Here is a 16678-nt window from a genome sequence, read left to right as displayed (position 1 = left end):
CTCCGGCCCCCGCCTCCGGAAGGACCTGGAGGGGCTGGAGCGTGTCCAGGAAAGGGAAAGGAGCTGGGAAGGGGCTGGAGCACCAGGAGAGGCTGAGGGAGCTGGGAAGGGGCTGAGGCTGGAGAAAAGGAGGCTCAGGGGGACCTTGTGGCTCTGCACAGCTCCTGACAGGAGGGGACAGCCGGGGGGTCGGGCTGTGCTCCAGGGACAGGGACAGGAGGAGAGGGAACGGCCTCAGGGCAGGCTCAGGTTGGACACCAGCAGCAATCTCCCCATGGAAAGGGAGCTCAGGCCTTGGCAGGGGCTGCCCAGGGAGGTTTGGAGTGCCCATCCCTGCAGGTGTCCAAGGAACGCCTGGAGGTGGCACTCAGTGCTCTGGGCTGGTGACAAGGTGGGGCACAGAGTGGTCTCCGAGGTGGGCTCCAGCCGAAATGCCGCCGGCCCGGCCCCAGCGTTCCTTCAACCGCAGCCCGGCGCTGCCCGGCCCCGCCCGAGGAGGGCGCTCTCTCGCGTTCGCCCGCGCTCCGCCGCGGCCGCGCACTCGCCTCCGGCCGGGGCTGCGTGCGGACGGGCGCAACCAACCTCCGGGAGGGAGGGGGGGGAGACTCGGCGTGCGCCGCCATATCCCAACTGTCCACCGCAGGCCGTGCTCCCCCGCCACCCCTGCGCCGCGCTGTTTTGCGCTGGGCCGTGACGTCATCCGCCGGGGGCGTGGTCACGTCGCTCCCAGGGTGCAGCGCACAAGTTGAGCCCCATCTTGGGCGAAAGGAGCCGCGGCCCTACCGCGCTCCGGGAGCTCCGGGGCCGGCGCAGCGCAGCGGGTCCGCCCGCCCGCGGCCGCTGAGCGCCGCTCCCCGGGCCGCCGCGGCGCCGGCACCCCGCCCGCGGCGGGGGTTTGCCCGTGGGGCGAGCCCGCGGGCTGGTTGCGAGCAGGATGCGCCTGGCGCTGGTCTCCAGGTAGAGCGCGGAGACAGCGGGGGGGGGACACGGGGCCGCCTGGGCCTCGCCCGGCCAGCGCGGGGCCCCTCGCGCGGGGCGGGCCGCGGGCCCGCTGCTGCGGCCCGCAGGAAGCCGCGGGGCGCTCGGAGCGGCGGCAGGGAGGAGAAGGAGGCCCGGCCGCGGGAAGAGGGCTGCGGATAGGGAGGAAGAGGAGGAGCCCCGCCGCCCCCCGCCCGCCGCAGGAAGCCGCCGGAGGATGTACGGTAGCGCCGGGGGCCCGGCCGGCACGCCGTGACAGCCCGCCCCAGCTCTCCGCTCGCCTCGCCACGGCCGGCCGAACCCCTTCCTGCGGAGGAAACATGTCCAAGATGCCGGCCAAGAAGAAGAGCTGCTTCCAGATCACCAGCGTGACCACGGCGCAGGTGGCCAGTAGCATCACGGAGGACACCGAGAGCCTGGATGACCCGGATGAGTCCCGCACCGAGGACGTGTCTTCTGAAATATTTGACGTTTCCCGAGCCACCGACTACGGCCCCGAGGACGTCTGCGAGCGGAGCTCCTCCGAAGAGACTCTCAACAACGTGGGCGAGGCCGAAACTCCCAGCAGCGTCTCTCCCAATCTCCTTTTGGACGGGCAGCTAGCTGTGGCTGCTGCTGGGGTGGCTGCAGGCCCCAACGGGGGGGCTGTGCCCAAAAGTTCGGCCGTGCCTCTGCCAGCTGGCGCTGCTGTGGGGGGAGGTGGCAGTGCTCAGGCTGCCCTGCCCTCCACAGGGCCTTCTGCCCCCGGGGCCATGTCTCAGACGGCGGCTGCCGCGTGCAGCTCACGCTTCAGGGTGATCAAGCTGGACCACGGTACTGGGGAGCCCTACAGGCGAGGCCGATGGACGTGTATGGAGTACTATGACCGGGACTCAGACGGTGGTGGTGTTCTGGGCAGGACTGGAGATTGCATTAGGCACAGCAGCACCTTCGAACAGGCTGCTCAAGAGAGGGACAGTGGCCTCGGTGCCACAGGAGGTTCTGTTGTGATCTCGGCTGTGCCAGCATCAGCCCATGGCCCCGATTCTATAGCTGACAGCTCCCTGGCTGCTGTGTCACAGCTGCTTCAGACAGAGAAAATGAACCAGCCCTCTCTACAGCAACCTAATTTTGTCATTGGGCAACAGCAGCAGCCGCAACAGCCCGTAGGTGGGGCCGTGCCTCAGAGTACTGCTCAGCCTGTGTTTTCTGGGGCTTCGGGAGCAAGTCAGCAAATGATAGTGCCACAGCAGCCACAGGTAAATCCACAGGGTGTTTCACAGGCTGGACCCAACGGGAAAGGCATGGCACCTCCAAATGTGACAGTAGGGCAGTCAAGCATTCCTGTGGCCCAGCAGCAGGTGCAGCAGGCAAACATACCAGTGACTCAGCCTCAACAATTTGCTTATTCTCAGTCCCAGATTCCACCAGTGCATCTACTGCCGACGCAGCCTCCTGGGCAGGCTGAATACATGCAGCACATGACAATTATGCAGTCTCAAGGGGCTATTCAGCAGGCTACTACAAGCTCTGCTCCAAGTACTGTGGCCTCCAGCCTTGGTGTGGGGCAGGTGACGGGCCAGAACCCCTCACCTGTGGGAGCGCCAGCGATGGGGGTGTCAGCGCAGCCCAGCGAAGCAGTCGGACAGGGGTCGGGGTTGTTGCAGAGTGGCCAGGCACAAGCCAGCCAGCCTGCCATCCCGCAGCCGGGAGCTGTGGTGCAGCCAGGCCTTGGACATACGGGGGTTGTGCAGCAGAAATCTGTGACCCAGCACCCAATGGGGGGAAGCAGTCAAGTGTCGGGAGTGCCCGGCGCTCCCCATGCGGTGGTCCCTGGAGTTCAGAGCGTGCCTGCGGTTGTGCCCGGTACAAGTGTGCCTAGTGTGACCACCACAGCTTCTGTTACTATGCCAAACGTCCCTGTTACGCTGGTCCAGTCCCAGCTGACGAGCCACCCTTCTGTCAGCAGAAGCACTGGGGTCCAGTCCCAGCACGTCGGACACTCGATGATGCAAGGTGCGCCTGCCGCACCCGCCAGTCTGCCTCAGGCAAACCTCGGACAGTTTCAGACCCAGGCCCAGTCCTTAGCAGGACAGATTGACGATACTAGAAGAAAATCGGAACCCCTACCTCAGCCACCACTTTCTCTTATAGCTGAAAATAAACCTCTTGTGAAGCCTCCCATTCCAGACACTCTAGCAAATCCTCTTCAGTTACCTGCAAGTACTCCAATGAACAGTCTTGCTAGCTCTGTTTTTGGCATATCCATTCCTGTTGATGGTGATGAAGAGAGGTATGAATTATTTCATAATGCCATAAAAAAGATCTGTATTTTTAGGGGGGAAAAGGTGCAAGTTATTGCCAAGTGTTTTTTGTAAATTCATGGTTTCAGAAGGTCATGCTGAGGTTCATCTGGACTATATTTTAAGAGGGCAAACCATGGCAAAGTATGTCGGTCAGTAGTGAATTGTACTTGTTTTTGCAGGGTGAGTGTGATTACTTTCCTCACAAAATGGGGTACAGAGTATCCTGAAAGCTTCTTAATGCACAAATAATATGACCTCTTCAAAGTCAAAGACGGAAAGCTGTCTTTCTGTAACCAGTGTCTCAGGATGTGAGGAGGGCTGTTCTCTCCTTTTCCTGAATGCATTATAAAACACTTCAATGACAGCTGGGTTAAAATGATACTGTATTGCAGTGTTAAATCTGTGTGGTGTTATCTCAGGGCTTTTAACACAGATTCTCGATTTTTATCCTGATGTGGAGTTAACACTTTACAGTGTCAGTAAGGAAAGCGCCTGTACTTGGATGTGGATTTGTGTGCAAATCCATATGCAGGAAAAGCTCTGCAGAGAATGGTCCTTTGTATTGTGAAAACAGACACTGCTCGGGCAAAATGTGGACACGGTGGGAGGTACAGCCTTACAGTGAGTTTTTTTAATTGGAAAGTAATTTGGAACTGTGAGTTGTAACAGAGGGGTGTGGTGTGAGCAGACTCCTAAGAGGGCCTGAGAGGGAGTGGGTGTGTGGCTGCTGTTCCTACAGACACGTCAGACTGCTCTGAAGGCCAAAACCACTTGATCGACTTCTTTGAGGGAGAGGAATCAAGCGGTGTTTGAGCACTGAATTTAAGTCCCAACATTTACTGTCAGTATTGCTGCAGTTTGGAGGAAGGGAATACATTTGTTTTTAAAACAGGTGTTAGGTCTTGTGGTGAATTTCTCTGTAAGTCTTCCCTCACCTTGGGATAGCACCAGACATTCAGATCATGTAGTCGATGTTGCTTTGAGCATGCTTTAGTGAAGCAGCTGTGTCTGTGGGTTGGGTGCAGTGGATGCAGAGAGCACCTCAAAGGGGATGCTTGGAGAATTCAGGCGGCAGGTTTAGTGCAGGCCTGTGCTCGCTGAGCATTGACTGACGCTGTGTCTGAGAAGGTAACTGCTGGGCTTTTCTGCAAGGAAAAGCCATGGTTTGGAAACCCGTGCTGGTTCTGATTAAAGTGGTAAAGTACTGACAAGGAAAAGTTTAAAAGCTTAAAATCTATTCGCAGTTTGCCTACCTTAAGAGGATTGCTAACCTGGCTGACAAACTGCCTTGTGCAAGTAAGGTTAGATTTCAAGCTGGTGGGTTTTTTTCATAGCTCAGTGTTTTTTGAGAAGATGATTTGTCTGGTGTTTAAGCATTCAGTTGATTCAGGAATCAAAAAGAAAGGAATGCATTTCACATTTGTTTTCCATAGCTTCTAATACTTAATATAAATTGTGGTAATGAAGATGATTATCTGTGACAAGCTAATCACTTCTGTGTAAAGATAGAGAAAAACTTGTCCTGCTTATTCAAATTAGGGGCATCTAACTTTGTGTGGCACTCCAGTGAGTCAGTTCTTGGTGCTGTTACCAGAACACTGATTTTTAAAGTTAATTTTCCATTTTTGTCCTTGAACTTGCCACCTTGCAGTGATGCTTTACATGGTGTTCAGGTCCAGAGAGACTCTTTCAGACACTTTGCCGTGAGAACTGAATGCAGTGTGCTCTTTTTGACCAGCCACGCTGTGGTGTTCAGTAGAGAAACTAATGTCTGGTTATCAGCGAAGGAGTGCCTATGTGTCATTTGTCAGCTTCTGCACTGGGTGATAAAACTGCTGTGTGCTGGGTTGCCAGAAAGCCAGGAGCACACGTATGGTGTGGGAGTCTTTCCCAGCAGGGAAGGTGATCCTGGTAAGCCATGAAAGCTCACCTTAAACGGACCTAGACCTCATACATAGCATAGGAGATAGATACAGAGACAGTAAATCAACGTTTATTCTTTGCTCCCCTCAAGCAGTAGCCTGACTTCCACTGGCTTCAGACAGAGAAAGGTGAGAATGAAAACTGAGCAGCTTGTTAAGGCTGTTTTACCTCTTGGTTTTTATTTGCTTTACACTCTGAGAAGGCTTTATTGTAAAATTGTCTCCACCTTGTCTGCTCTTCTATTCTTGCACTTGCCTTTTTCCTCTTTCCAGCTATTCAAATTGTGCCACTACTCCCATGGGCTTTGCCCAGCTGCCTTATCTACTAGAATCAGTGGTGAAATAGTTAATGAAGACCTTCAAGTGTCATTAATAGGATGGGGGTTGGCACTGATAAAGCTATTAAGGCACAAAGGGAGCTGATAAATCATGAGTCATGGTTTGTGCTGGCTGGTCCAGGAAGTTAGCGCACAGCTCAGTTCAGAGAGGTTACTTGGTGGTCATTGAAGCTATAAATCTGTGGAAAGCATTTTTCTCTTTGTCTTTCTTACTTTTAATGTGTAACATTCCCTGAAAGGGGGCTCAGTGCGTAGGCTGGTATCTGGGTTTTTTCTGGCACCTTCAGTTGTACTTCAATATTTGCACGTATTTGAAGCTTCACAGATTTGTGTAGATGATTTTCCTGTAGTCGTCTTCTAAATTTGTGACTCATCAAGGAGTAGGGTATAGCTCTCAATGTCCTGGATTTATCTGCAAAGTCACTCACCGCTCTGAATATGAAGAGGAACTGTTTTAAAGGTAAAATAGTTAAGATGGAAATTCTTTGAAAGCAGCATGTCAGCAATAAAGTAAACACAATGGAAAAAGTTGGTCAGTTAATGTATTTCTGAAAAAAAGGGGTTTTGTAATACTCCTATCTTATAGTCTGCTGTTTTAAACCAAACAACATCTAAGGTTACTAGGGGTGGAGGTGATCTAGCCTGATATATAAAGAGAACTGTTTATAGATTACTTTCTTCCAAGCTATTGCCCAAAGAATTCTAATTTCCTGTTCCCATAGCCCAGTACACTTTGACAGTAGTCTATAAAAAAGTGTGTTTTCTTGCATTGACCTGATGAATAGTGATTTTCCAGTCAATTATTGGAATATCTTGTCAGGGACGGATGGATAGTCCAGAAGAATGAAAAACAAAAAAGCCTTTGGTTTGTCACACCTTCCTTGAAAAGCAAAGCCAGTATTGTAGTTGATGTGTCTAAATTGCTAAACTCTTAAAAGGAAAAAAATAGTTGTGTGAAAGTTATAAAATATTTACATCATAACACAGTATTATTTTCTTTTTCTCTTTAAATGTGGCTGCAAATAAAATAAATTGCAGCAGTATTAAAGGATGGAGGAAATAGTACTGATACTGAGGCAAGTGTGGGTATTACTGCCTCAAATAGGGAGCCTGAAAAATACTAATTGTGTAAAAACACAATTAGGACTAGGTCTCAAAATTGCTCTGACTCTTCTTTTGTTGGACTTCAGTACTAGTACTAATTATTTTGTAGGGAGAGCAGTTAGAGCACCTGAGAGGATTTTGGTATCAGTGTCTGTCAGGTTCTCTGCTTACGCTTATGCCCATGTATACACAAATTTGTTACTGACAAGCAGAATATTTCATCTGGTTTAATAACATTATTTTGGCTCTTGGGGGGGAAAAGAAATATGTTGCTTCTGTTAAAAGAATGTTACTGAGAAAGCTTGTTCAAACCTCCTACATGTTTGGCAGACTTCTGGGGCAAAATATTACTAGGGCTGTTGGAAAAGGAGCAGAGTATAGATCATTTTCCAGAGATAACTGACCGGCTTGAACTGTTCCGGCTGTATTCCAGGAACACTAATGAATGGCTGCAATTGTGGGCTGTCAGCTATGGCGCTGAGCTGTTGAGAACCCGATTGTGCAGGGCTCTCCGCAGCGTCTCCCCGCTCAGCTGAATCACATATTTGTGTGGAGCGCTAACTGCTGGGAGAGCTGTGCTCTGGAGACCATGGTCATCATATCAGGACAAAACTGGGCATGGGATCACTTAAGTGTTGCCCTAGACACATGCTTTATTGTGCTCCTGAAGAAAATAGTATTCTGCAAATGCATACCAGTACATGATACTTAAATTGCTTTAGTACTCCGTGTTACCCCATTCTTCACCTTGCTCATAAATTTTGTAGAGGTTTGAGCTCTCCTACAGCTGCAGTCTTGTTCTCAGCTCTCCTCCTGAAGGCCTGTGTTTGTGACAGAGTGTGTGTAAGCAGGTGAGAACGAAGCCTGGACAGACACACTCCAGAGCCTGGAGAGCCTTTGGTTTGACAGTTCAAAAACGGAGCTGTGACTTGTGGGGTGACCTCTGTAGCTCATAGCAGCAAACGATGGTTAGTGCAAAGAAACTCCAGTTGGTTGCGTTCACTGCTTGCTATACTTTCTGCAACAAAAATTACCAAGGCTAACTGCGGCACTGCATGAGTTTCTGGGTGGTAGAAAGCCTGTTGGTGCTGTGCAGTTAGGTTTGGAGTGGTGGAAGATAGCTAAACAAAACCGTGGTTACTTGCTTGACAGTACTGTCTCCCAGTTTAAACATGTGAATGCCTTTGTTAAGGAGGAGTCGATACATTCTTAAAATTAATGAGGTACAAGTGTTTCAGGTGAGAAAGTTATTAAAAGGAGGAAATGGGGAAAATAGTTGAAAGAAATTCAGTGATACTGCTCAGTTTGTTTTAAAGACTGTAGTGACCATCTGTGACAGGAGAGATTCCCTGTATCTCAGACGACTCCTGAGTGTTCTGCTCAGCTGCTGAGGGTTAGTTTTTTCCTCATCTCCTATAGAGGAGTGCAAATGTTCCATAGCTGATTTCTGAATGCTGTCTGTATGGCAGAAATAACAGCATATGTTTTATGGAAGCTGTTTTAAACTTCTTGTTAAAAGCTGAATACTGAAGTATTTGTATGCTTTGAGAAGGCAGGACTATGAAACTGCTCTCAGACTCCAGAAGGGCTGAAAGTTCTCCGAGGCTGCACTTTTATGGGAGGTGCTGATAATTTTTATGACTTTAGGTGACACTATAGTAAAGAGGAGTTGCTCCCTGTTAGTGTAGTGGATATTTGAGTTATCAGCCTGTTGCATGTTGGGGCTGTATATTAATTTTCCTGCTTTAAAGCTGGCAATTAGCAGTTTCTGTTGCTCAGGAGACGTGCAAACCTTGTTTGTGTTTTATGTGTCAGCAATGATTCCTTAAGAAACTTCTATGAGATTCCTCCTGCTAAAGTACATCTGGATGGTTCTGTTCAATAAATCTAGATTGTCAGGCACAGGTGTCTGTTTTTATTCCTATATTTGACAAAGTATAAAGATAGAAGTATTTTTAGTAACTGCTGAAGCCACTGTCTTCTGAGAAGATTCTGCAGATGTAAGAGGTCACTTGAAGTGCAGAGTAAGATTGTACTTTCATTCCTCTTGCAAATTGTTCTATCTTTAAACTTCACACTTCATAAATACAAATGTGTACTAAGTGCCAGGAAATCTTTGCCTTATGGGATAATCTATTTTTAGTCAGGCAGGGCAGGTGAATTACTTGGCCACATGAAGGACGGCTGGATGCTTGTCTTAATTTTCTTTGTCAAGCAAGACAAAATTAGTCCAAGAATGTGTGTATCTGTTCTCCCTTTGAAGCTATGAAGGATTCATTTGGATTGTGACAACTTGCTTGGGTGCTTTTGTCAGTGCAGAGAGAAGGTAGAAATATTAATTAGTGCCCTGGAGAGATGTCAGCTGCCTGTCGCGCTGACAGCTGGCAGGTTTGTCTGGTACACACTGGAGGTTACAAACTGGAATGGGGATGTGGGCACAGCCCTGCAGGTGTGGTCTCAGCAGTGCTGAGGGGAGGGGAGGGGAGGGATCCCCTCCCTCCGCCTGCTGGACTTTGCCTTGTGCAGCCCAGGATACCATTCACCCCTCTGCAAGGAGGGCAGAGTCCTGACCTCTTTGGGAGGGATGAGTGTGGCAGGGTGTGAGCTTGCAGGGGAGACGTGTAGATTGGATAGGAGATGAGATACTGCTTGCAGTGAAGTGTCTGAAGCTTTTGCATCCATCTCAAGCAGATTTAATATCCAGTAGAGGATAGGGGGTCTGAAATGAGGGTTAAAAACCCCTGCTTGCTTCTCCATCAAGTTACTTTGGCTATTTTTGTAGGGGTTATAGATGAGAACTCCTGGGAATGTCTCCTATGTGGAATACTCTTTGGTGGGTGCAAGGCCTGTAAATACCTTGACCAACCCTACAAATGCATTTTTAATACTACTTTTTCTGTAAACCAAGAGGTGAGCACTCACTGACAGCATAGGCTGGCCTGAAACTTGAGTGGTAGAGACTTTGTAAATGGTGGGAAGGCAGACAGATTTATAGTACACTGTGTAAATAACCATGCCATACGTGGCCTGGGATCTAATATCTTTTTTAAAGCTGAGTGTGTAATTTGAAACGTTTGCTCACAGATGCATTCCTGACCATTATCACATGAGTAGGACAGGTGGGATTTGTCTGAGTCTTCATGAAGCTGTTTTATCTGCTCAATTTTTTCCCCCAGAGATACTGAAATACTCTGTTGTCAAAAAAACAGAATTCATTTGTGTTATTTATAGAAGACTGAAATAGCTGAAAGGGTTGTCACTGCAACCTAGTGGGAGAAAAAGGATCTTATTTTAGTGCAGTTTTATTTGAGGATGAATATTTAAGTCCTGTTCCACTATGCAGGGCCACTTTCACCAGAAGTCACGGACAGCTTTCCCTTCATCGCTGTGTTTGAGAAAATAAAGTTTTGTAGGCATCACAGGCATCAGGAGCCTGTTCATCTTCAGTAATATGTTCATACATACAAATACATGCCTTTTCTTTACCAGCCATGTTGTATAAAAGCCAGTACTTTTGAGGGGTTTTGCAGATTTATAGATCTGTAATGCAATACTAGCAAATGTGGATCTTTTTATTTCAGAAATACTGAATTTATTATTTTGCTCCCTCCTTTCTACCATCCTAACAGGATCTGCTGGGTAGGAGCACTCAGAGCTTGCTCTCTTGAATGGGATCGTGTGCAGAAGGGTATCATGGCATAGTGATTTTCTTGGGCAATACCAGTAGATGCTGAAGGTCTCCATCCCATGCGAAGGGGAGTCCAAGGTGTTTGTTGAGACCATGGGCATTATTTTCAATAAGGCTTTGTTTGCTTTTGGTTTTGTTTTTCTTTTTTTTTTTTTTTAGCTTACCTCAGTTCATTCAAACGTGGATAATATTGGTGAGTTTTTCTGTGGCTTTTCTTGAAAGCTACTTGATAGAAGCAAGAATTCCTGACTAGATCAGGCAGAGCTTCTGCATTGCTGTTATCAGCTTGTAATCTCTAAGTTTCTCTCTGAAAAATGTGATCTGCTGCAGATTTTTTTTTGCCTGGAAGCCAAGCTGTGCATCGTGTGAACTACTTTGTTCTGTATCCTCCCTCCAAGAACTGAAGGTTGACTACATCCAGTGAGAAGACAAATCATTAGTACAAGAAACCTTACATTTGTTACACATTTTGATTTAAGAACAGAAGCTTTCAGATTAGTCCTCAGACAGATTGTAAGATGATATAATTAAAGTTCAGCCTGACTGACAGCCCTGACAGCCTTCACAGAACAGCCGTGCTTCATTAGCAGGTGGTGTATTAATTAATGTGTCTGTGGCAGTGCTGTCTGGGACAGGAGGAGCATGAGAGCCTTGGGTACCTGGCTGGGACAGGAGTGCACTGAGCCTGGCTTTGGAAAGTGGGAGGACAGCATGTTGAGGGTGGAAAGGATCCTCAGTGAATCCTGGAAACCATAAAGCTGTTATGATTACAGTTGTGTGCACACTCCTGAGGCTTGGGGACCAATCTGTGGGACCCCAGAGAACTGGACTCCAGAGTTTTGAGCTGCAGCTGTCGAAATAAGGAATGAGAAGATAGTTAGAACGTTGTTGTATTCCTTCTATTATTAGTATTAAATAATCATACTGGAATTCACTATTTGAACTCGTCAGCAAAGCTCCTTCAGAAACAGAGTATGGTTATTACCCAGTACAGGTAATGAAACATTTTTATGATTTTTTTATTATTTATTAAAATCACATAGTTGCATAAAGCAAGTATTAGCATTGGTAGGGATTGAAAAATATTCCTGGTGTTGTTTTTAAATACTCAAGCTCACCGAGAGCAGGGGAAGGATGAGGCCAGTGTTTCAACAGAGCAGGCAAGTGATCAGTGAAATGCCTCTGCCACATCTCATACTCTGTGTATTTGAGACAGTTGTGTGTGTTTCCTTCTTAGAGACTTTTAGTCACTGTTGGAAATTATTTTCCAAAATCTTCTTTTGAGAGCAAGGTGAAGAAGTAAGGGCTACTGCTTTTGGGTTTTCCAGTGAAGATCAATTCTCTGCAGTGTGCTTACTCTGTGCTGTTGTAGTATTTTTATTTTGTAGTAGTCTGTGAAATCCCTTTAAATCCATTGTGGTGTTTGAGAGCCACTGTCCCTAAAACTGTCATGTGGGTTGGTCATTGAGTCAGCCTTTCCTCTTATCTGTGGCTGGAATGCACCTAAAACTGAGTGTTAAAGCTTGGAATTCTTGCTGGTCTTTTAGAGTATGTATAGCAAGTATAATGGCTTTAAGGAACTACATGAGCAGATTATGCAATTAAACACATCACTTCAGAGCTTGAGATGTTACTTTCCTTAATTTTGCATTGACTCCCCCACATTTGGTTTCTGTCAGTTTTCTCCTGCAAAGGTTTGTGCTCCAGTTACTGCTCTGTAGATTGAGTCTTATGAAAGAAAGCTCAAAGTTGCAGCTGCTTTAAATAGTAGGTGCTATAAATAAAGTGAAATATCTTTTAAAAGGAGAAGGATGGAGAAGGAATTCTGTTACTAATGTAAACATCATCTCAAAATGCCATAAACTGTGCTGCGAGTTCTCTGATAAGCTGTGATCAAATGACCATCAAATCCCTGGTCCCACATGGACCCTGCCAAGTGCTGTCATTTTGAGGGCAGCTGTAATCAGTGCCCCTTGCAGGTCACAGTCAGTACCCCAGTAAACAGCCCTTCTTGGGGGAGCACTGAGACACACAACTGGAATCTGCACAACTGGAATCTGCCTTGGGCTTGAAATACTTCTGGATGTAAGTACATCCAATCTTTTATAAACTTCAGATACCAAGGAGGGATTCATTTGCTGTCCTTCAGTGCACAAACACACCTGTGAATGGTGACAGTTCTCTTGAGCTCAGACTGCACGCTTACCTTACTGTTGGGTCTCTTACCTATTCAGTAGTAATTCTGATGTTAAAAAAGGCCGAATTTGTTAGTTTGCTGATTCCCTCTTCAGGATGTCTTTGAATCACTTACTTCTCCAAGTGTTTGATTCAGTTCTGGCTCTCTGTAGCAGCAACAGAGATGCACAAAGTTCCACTAGTGTGCTTCCTTTGATAAATGTGACCAAAGAACACTTTTTTGGGGCAAAATGCTCAGCTCCTATATCTCTGTGCACAGGATGGGAACTGGAAGATTGCTGTTGACTTCCCCATCCTACTGATCCATTAATGCATGATTAATGACCTTACTTCTAGGATCAGGGTTAGGAGAACAGGTAGGCATACATCCTTCTGGGGAGCTGGTATCCAAATATGGCCATGACATTGAAGCTAAGGGCTCAGGCTGAATAAAGCAAGATTTCAGTTACTCTCTGTGCATCCTGTGTAGAGGTTTGACATCCTTGCAATGCTTTTATTTTTAAAATTATGTTTAGATTGTTTTCTGTGGAATTGCAATCAGCTACTCATGTTTTATATTTTGCAGCTGATTATTGCTACCAGAGCTTACTGCTTCGCCCTTATCCTTATTAAATTGCACCCTTTTTATTTCAGACCATTGCTCCAATTGGGCAAGATCTTCCTGAATTCTATTCCTGCTGTCCAGAGTGCTTGCAGATCATCTGCAGGTATAGAGGTAGTCGTACTGCACTGCCCATGTAGTGGATTAAAGTACCCCATAACACACTTGGAGGAGACCCTGGCAGAGCACTGGTGAATGACCCTGGAGAGCCACATGCACAGAGTAGTTGCCAATGGTGGACTGGCTTTGTACGAGCTGAGCTCTTACCAACAAAAATGCCATGCAGGGTGGCAGTAAAAGCTCAGCTCATTTCATGACATGGTCACATGTCCTGTGGCTTTCTGTATGAGACCTGTTAATTGTTCTCAGAAATAATTTTGGCTGAAGTGAGCTTCTGTAAAGGTCACCTATGTGTGCTTGCTGCTGTCTGGGTAATAAATATATGCTTCTGTTCTTCTTTGGTTTTCCTTAGAGGTATTGAGCATGGATTGTCTGACCTGTTGTTTTCATGTTCCTCAAAGAAGACTTAGGTGTTTCGAATGTTTTGCATCATTCCTGTTCCCAAACCTAAAGAAAATAACTCGGGTTGAGAGAGAACTGTCTGAGGTGGTATGAATTTTTTATTTGGGGAAAAAGTGCTATTTTTCTGGTGTTCTTGTTGTTGCCCTCAGTTGCTGAGGTTGGTCAGTAGTTTGAAGATTGAAACTTGCTCATGAACAATGATGTTACTATTTTTTTCAAAGGAAGTAGCTGGTAAAAAGGCATCTGTGCAGCAGCCACCGTATGTTGGGCTGTTGGGCAGTCCAAAGCCAGTATCATTACTTGGACCCAAAGGCATTTGTCTGTATACTTGATGATTTAGCAGCTTTCACAGGCATGGTTTCTAGTGAGCAGAGCTCTCAGGGGTGAGGTTTGTATTTGGCATATTGTCCTGATGAATGGCAGTGGGAGGATACACTTCCAGCTGTCATGTGAGGTGTGGGGTGACGGCTAGGCTTCCCTTTTAAAGGGACAGCTTGATGTGCTGGGCGTTCAGAGAACTGAGTAAGTTCTCCTTCTTTAAACTTGGATCAAATTTTCTGTTGCATGAAAACTGTTCTTAGAAACCAGAGCATGGGAGTAAGTTGTGAATATTGGCATTCATGAGCTTTTAAAGGACATAAATGCAGTATGTATAGCAGGACTTGAGACACAGGTACAGAGGCATTTTTGGCCACTTGAGATACACTTTGAATGTTCAAGTATACTAAGCTAGTTGTCTGTCAGTCTGGGAATGAAATTCAGCCTGTGTACCCTTGGGGATACCTCGTCTCTCTGACCAGAGATGGGGGAAGAGAAGTCCTGGAGTATCTTCTGTGGAAGGGTAGGTGATTGCTTTTTCTCTGGGTCAACATCTGGGACATTCCTGTCCTGTCTGGCTCTAGGTTCCACAGTGTCAATCTGACAAGGACTGGGACTGAGTCTTGACCTCAGACCTGGCAGTCTGCCAGGGAGGAGACGGGCAATCTGCTTTTCTGGTCCAGGCTGTCCCTGCATTCCCTTAGTGCAGTGTCAGGAGCACTTGTCAGGGGCTCCAGCTGTGGCACAACAGCAGCAGGCTGGGTTTTACTGCTCCTGTAAGCTGTTTCCTCAGTTGTTTCTGCAAACAGAAAAGCATTTTAAGGCATGTTCTAACCTTTCACTGTTTCTTATGGTTCAACTAGATGCCTCAGCAGTCTGAAACTCAGTCACACTAGTTCAGATCTGTGTGTGAGGCATCATTCATGCTGCCTCTGTGGATTTGCTTTTCCTATTTAGGTACACACATCCCCATTAATTATTTTTAAAATGTGTAGCTATGGAGTAGAAAAGGTTCTCTTACTAGTCTGAAGTAATGCAAGAGCAGTTTCAACAGTAGTGGTTGCAAATGAGAATCTAATAAGGAAAGTTTTTCCGTATATTTTTGATGCTTGCTTAAGAATAGTACAAAAATATAGAGCATAGAGGGTATCAGTATAAAAATAGACTATATGGAACGCATGCTGTGTGATTATAAACCACTTTTTATACCTAACAGTAGCAACATGGCTTTATATGCTACAAGTAAATTTGTCTTGGAAGTTAAATGACTTTCTATTTACAGCCTCATTCTGAGGAAGGGACTGTACATGCTCCTGACAGCTGCATTAGAAGGAAGAGCCTGGGCCTTCCTTTGAGCAAAGGAGTGCTCTCTTGATCTGCACATGCCAATTGTTTTCCACATGTGAACTCCTATTACACAAGTGTCCTTTAGCTATTGTGTTGCTCTTCCTGTAATTACTTGTTGAGTTCTGTGCAGTGCTTCTTAGGAGAATGTGGATGTTACCAACATACAGGCATGGTGTTTATCAGTTTCGATCCAGCAGCTTCTGTAACAGGTTTTAAGCTAAATTCCAGACTCGCATGAATTTTTCTTTTTTAAAGAGTACAGTGCTGAAGGTGGGAAAATGAGTGACAGACACTTTAAACTCAGGAACTTCCTGATCATTGCTGATACACAAATACCACTATCCTTTGCAAGATTTTTGGTATACACCTGCCATGAGAATCAAATTACTTCTGATACTGTTTTGTTATGGTGCTGCTTCTGTGATGTTTTTGGGTTTTTTAATGTGATATTTACTATGCAGTAATTGTACTTCGATTGAAATAATTAAGTAACTTGAAGACAGTTGTTTTTAGAAATATTCATGCCATAAACTTAGAAAAGGGATCGATAGCTGTACTTCAATGTTGATATAAACTTCTTGTTTTAAAACTGGTTCTAGAAGGAATTTGAACTCATGCTTGCATTTCTGAAGATTTTTCAGCAAGGTTATTGCAGCTGTCTCTAAAGCTGGCGTAGCTCTGCCTACATGAGGATGAGCAGCTTGAGGAAGGGAGTTTCTAAGCTTCAGTGTGACACTGCTGCAGCCACTGGCAGCAGAGAGCTGTGTGTGTCATCCTGTATCTAGTTCACAACAAAGCTTCAGAGGAGATTTTGGAGAAGTGAGATTTTCTGACTTACACTATCAGTATAGCTGCCATCGTGGGGCTGGGGCTGGAGGGTCAGGCTGCCTCAGGGCTTTGGCACTGGTGTTAGAATGTGGCCACAGTGTAGGGTTTTCAGCAGGGTTACTGTGCTCTGGACATGTGGTTGTGAGAGCCCGCTGGTGAGTGCACAGCCAAGGCCTCCATCAGCCCTTGCCCTGCTGCACCTCGGGAAGGGGAAGTGGGAAGGTGATTGGGAAGTGCTTACACAGGGAGTTGACATTCTGTTTTTCATTTCTAGCTGGGTCTGGTTTTCAGTTGTAACAATCTGTTGTAGTTTGAATGTGGCATATTGAGCCCCAACTTCCAGGTCCCGTTGGAGGAATAATCTGTTTCCAGTATAAAGCAGGGATTAAGTAGGATGGAAACACAGGGTACTGTGCGCAGAGGTAGTTTGGGACATACCAAAAATGGGAAAGGTGTCTCTTGGGTTTAGGTGTGTTTGGCATTAGGGTAGTGGTCAGCTAAACCTATACAGCGTTGCTAGCAGGATGGGAGAGGCTCATTGTTGGCCTTAC

At 46.5% G+C, this 16678-nt stretch overlaps 1 protein-coding gene across 4 annotated transcripts in view; it reads left to right on the top strand.

Moving 5' to 3' along the window:
* The window catches only part of TSC22D2 (TSC22 domain family member 2), a 79244-nt gene that overhangs the window by 51686 nt on the left and 10880 nt on the right, over positions 1 to 16678 (top strand). For 3 of the 4 annotated variants that reach the window (XM_063408552.1, XM_063408551.1, XM_063408553.1), the window contains exon 1: positions 1295 to 3250. The exons of the other annotated variant lie outside the window; for it this stretch is intronic. In XM_063408552.1, the coding sequence (XP_063264622.1) occupies positions 1299 to 3250 (1952 nt within the window). In that variant the 5' untranslated portion in view covers positions 1295 to 1298. Of the gene's footprint in view, positions 1 to 1294; positions 3251 to 16678 lie in introns of those variants that run through there. 4 annotated transcript variants of the gene reach the window in all.

This window comes from Prinia subflava, chromosome 11 (assembly GCF_021018805.1).
Source record: "Prinia subflava isolate CZ2003 ecotype Zambia chromosome 11, Cam_Psub_1.2, whole genome shotgun sequence".
Classification (NCBI taxonomy): Eukaryota; Metazoa; Chordata; class Aves; order Passeriformes; family Cisticolidae; genus Prinia; species Prinia subflava.
The sequence above is the reverse complement of the archived record's forward strand: the minus strand, read 5'-3'. Positions and strand labels throughout refer to the sequence as shown.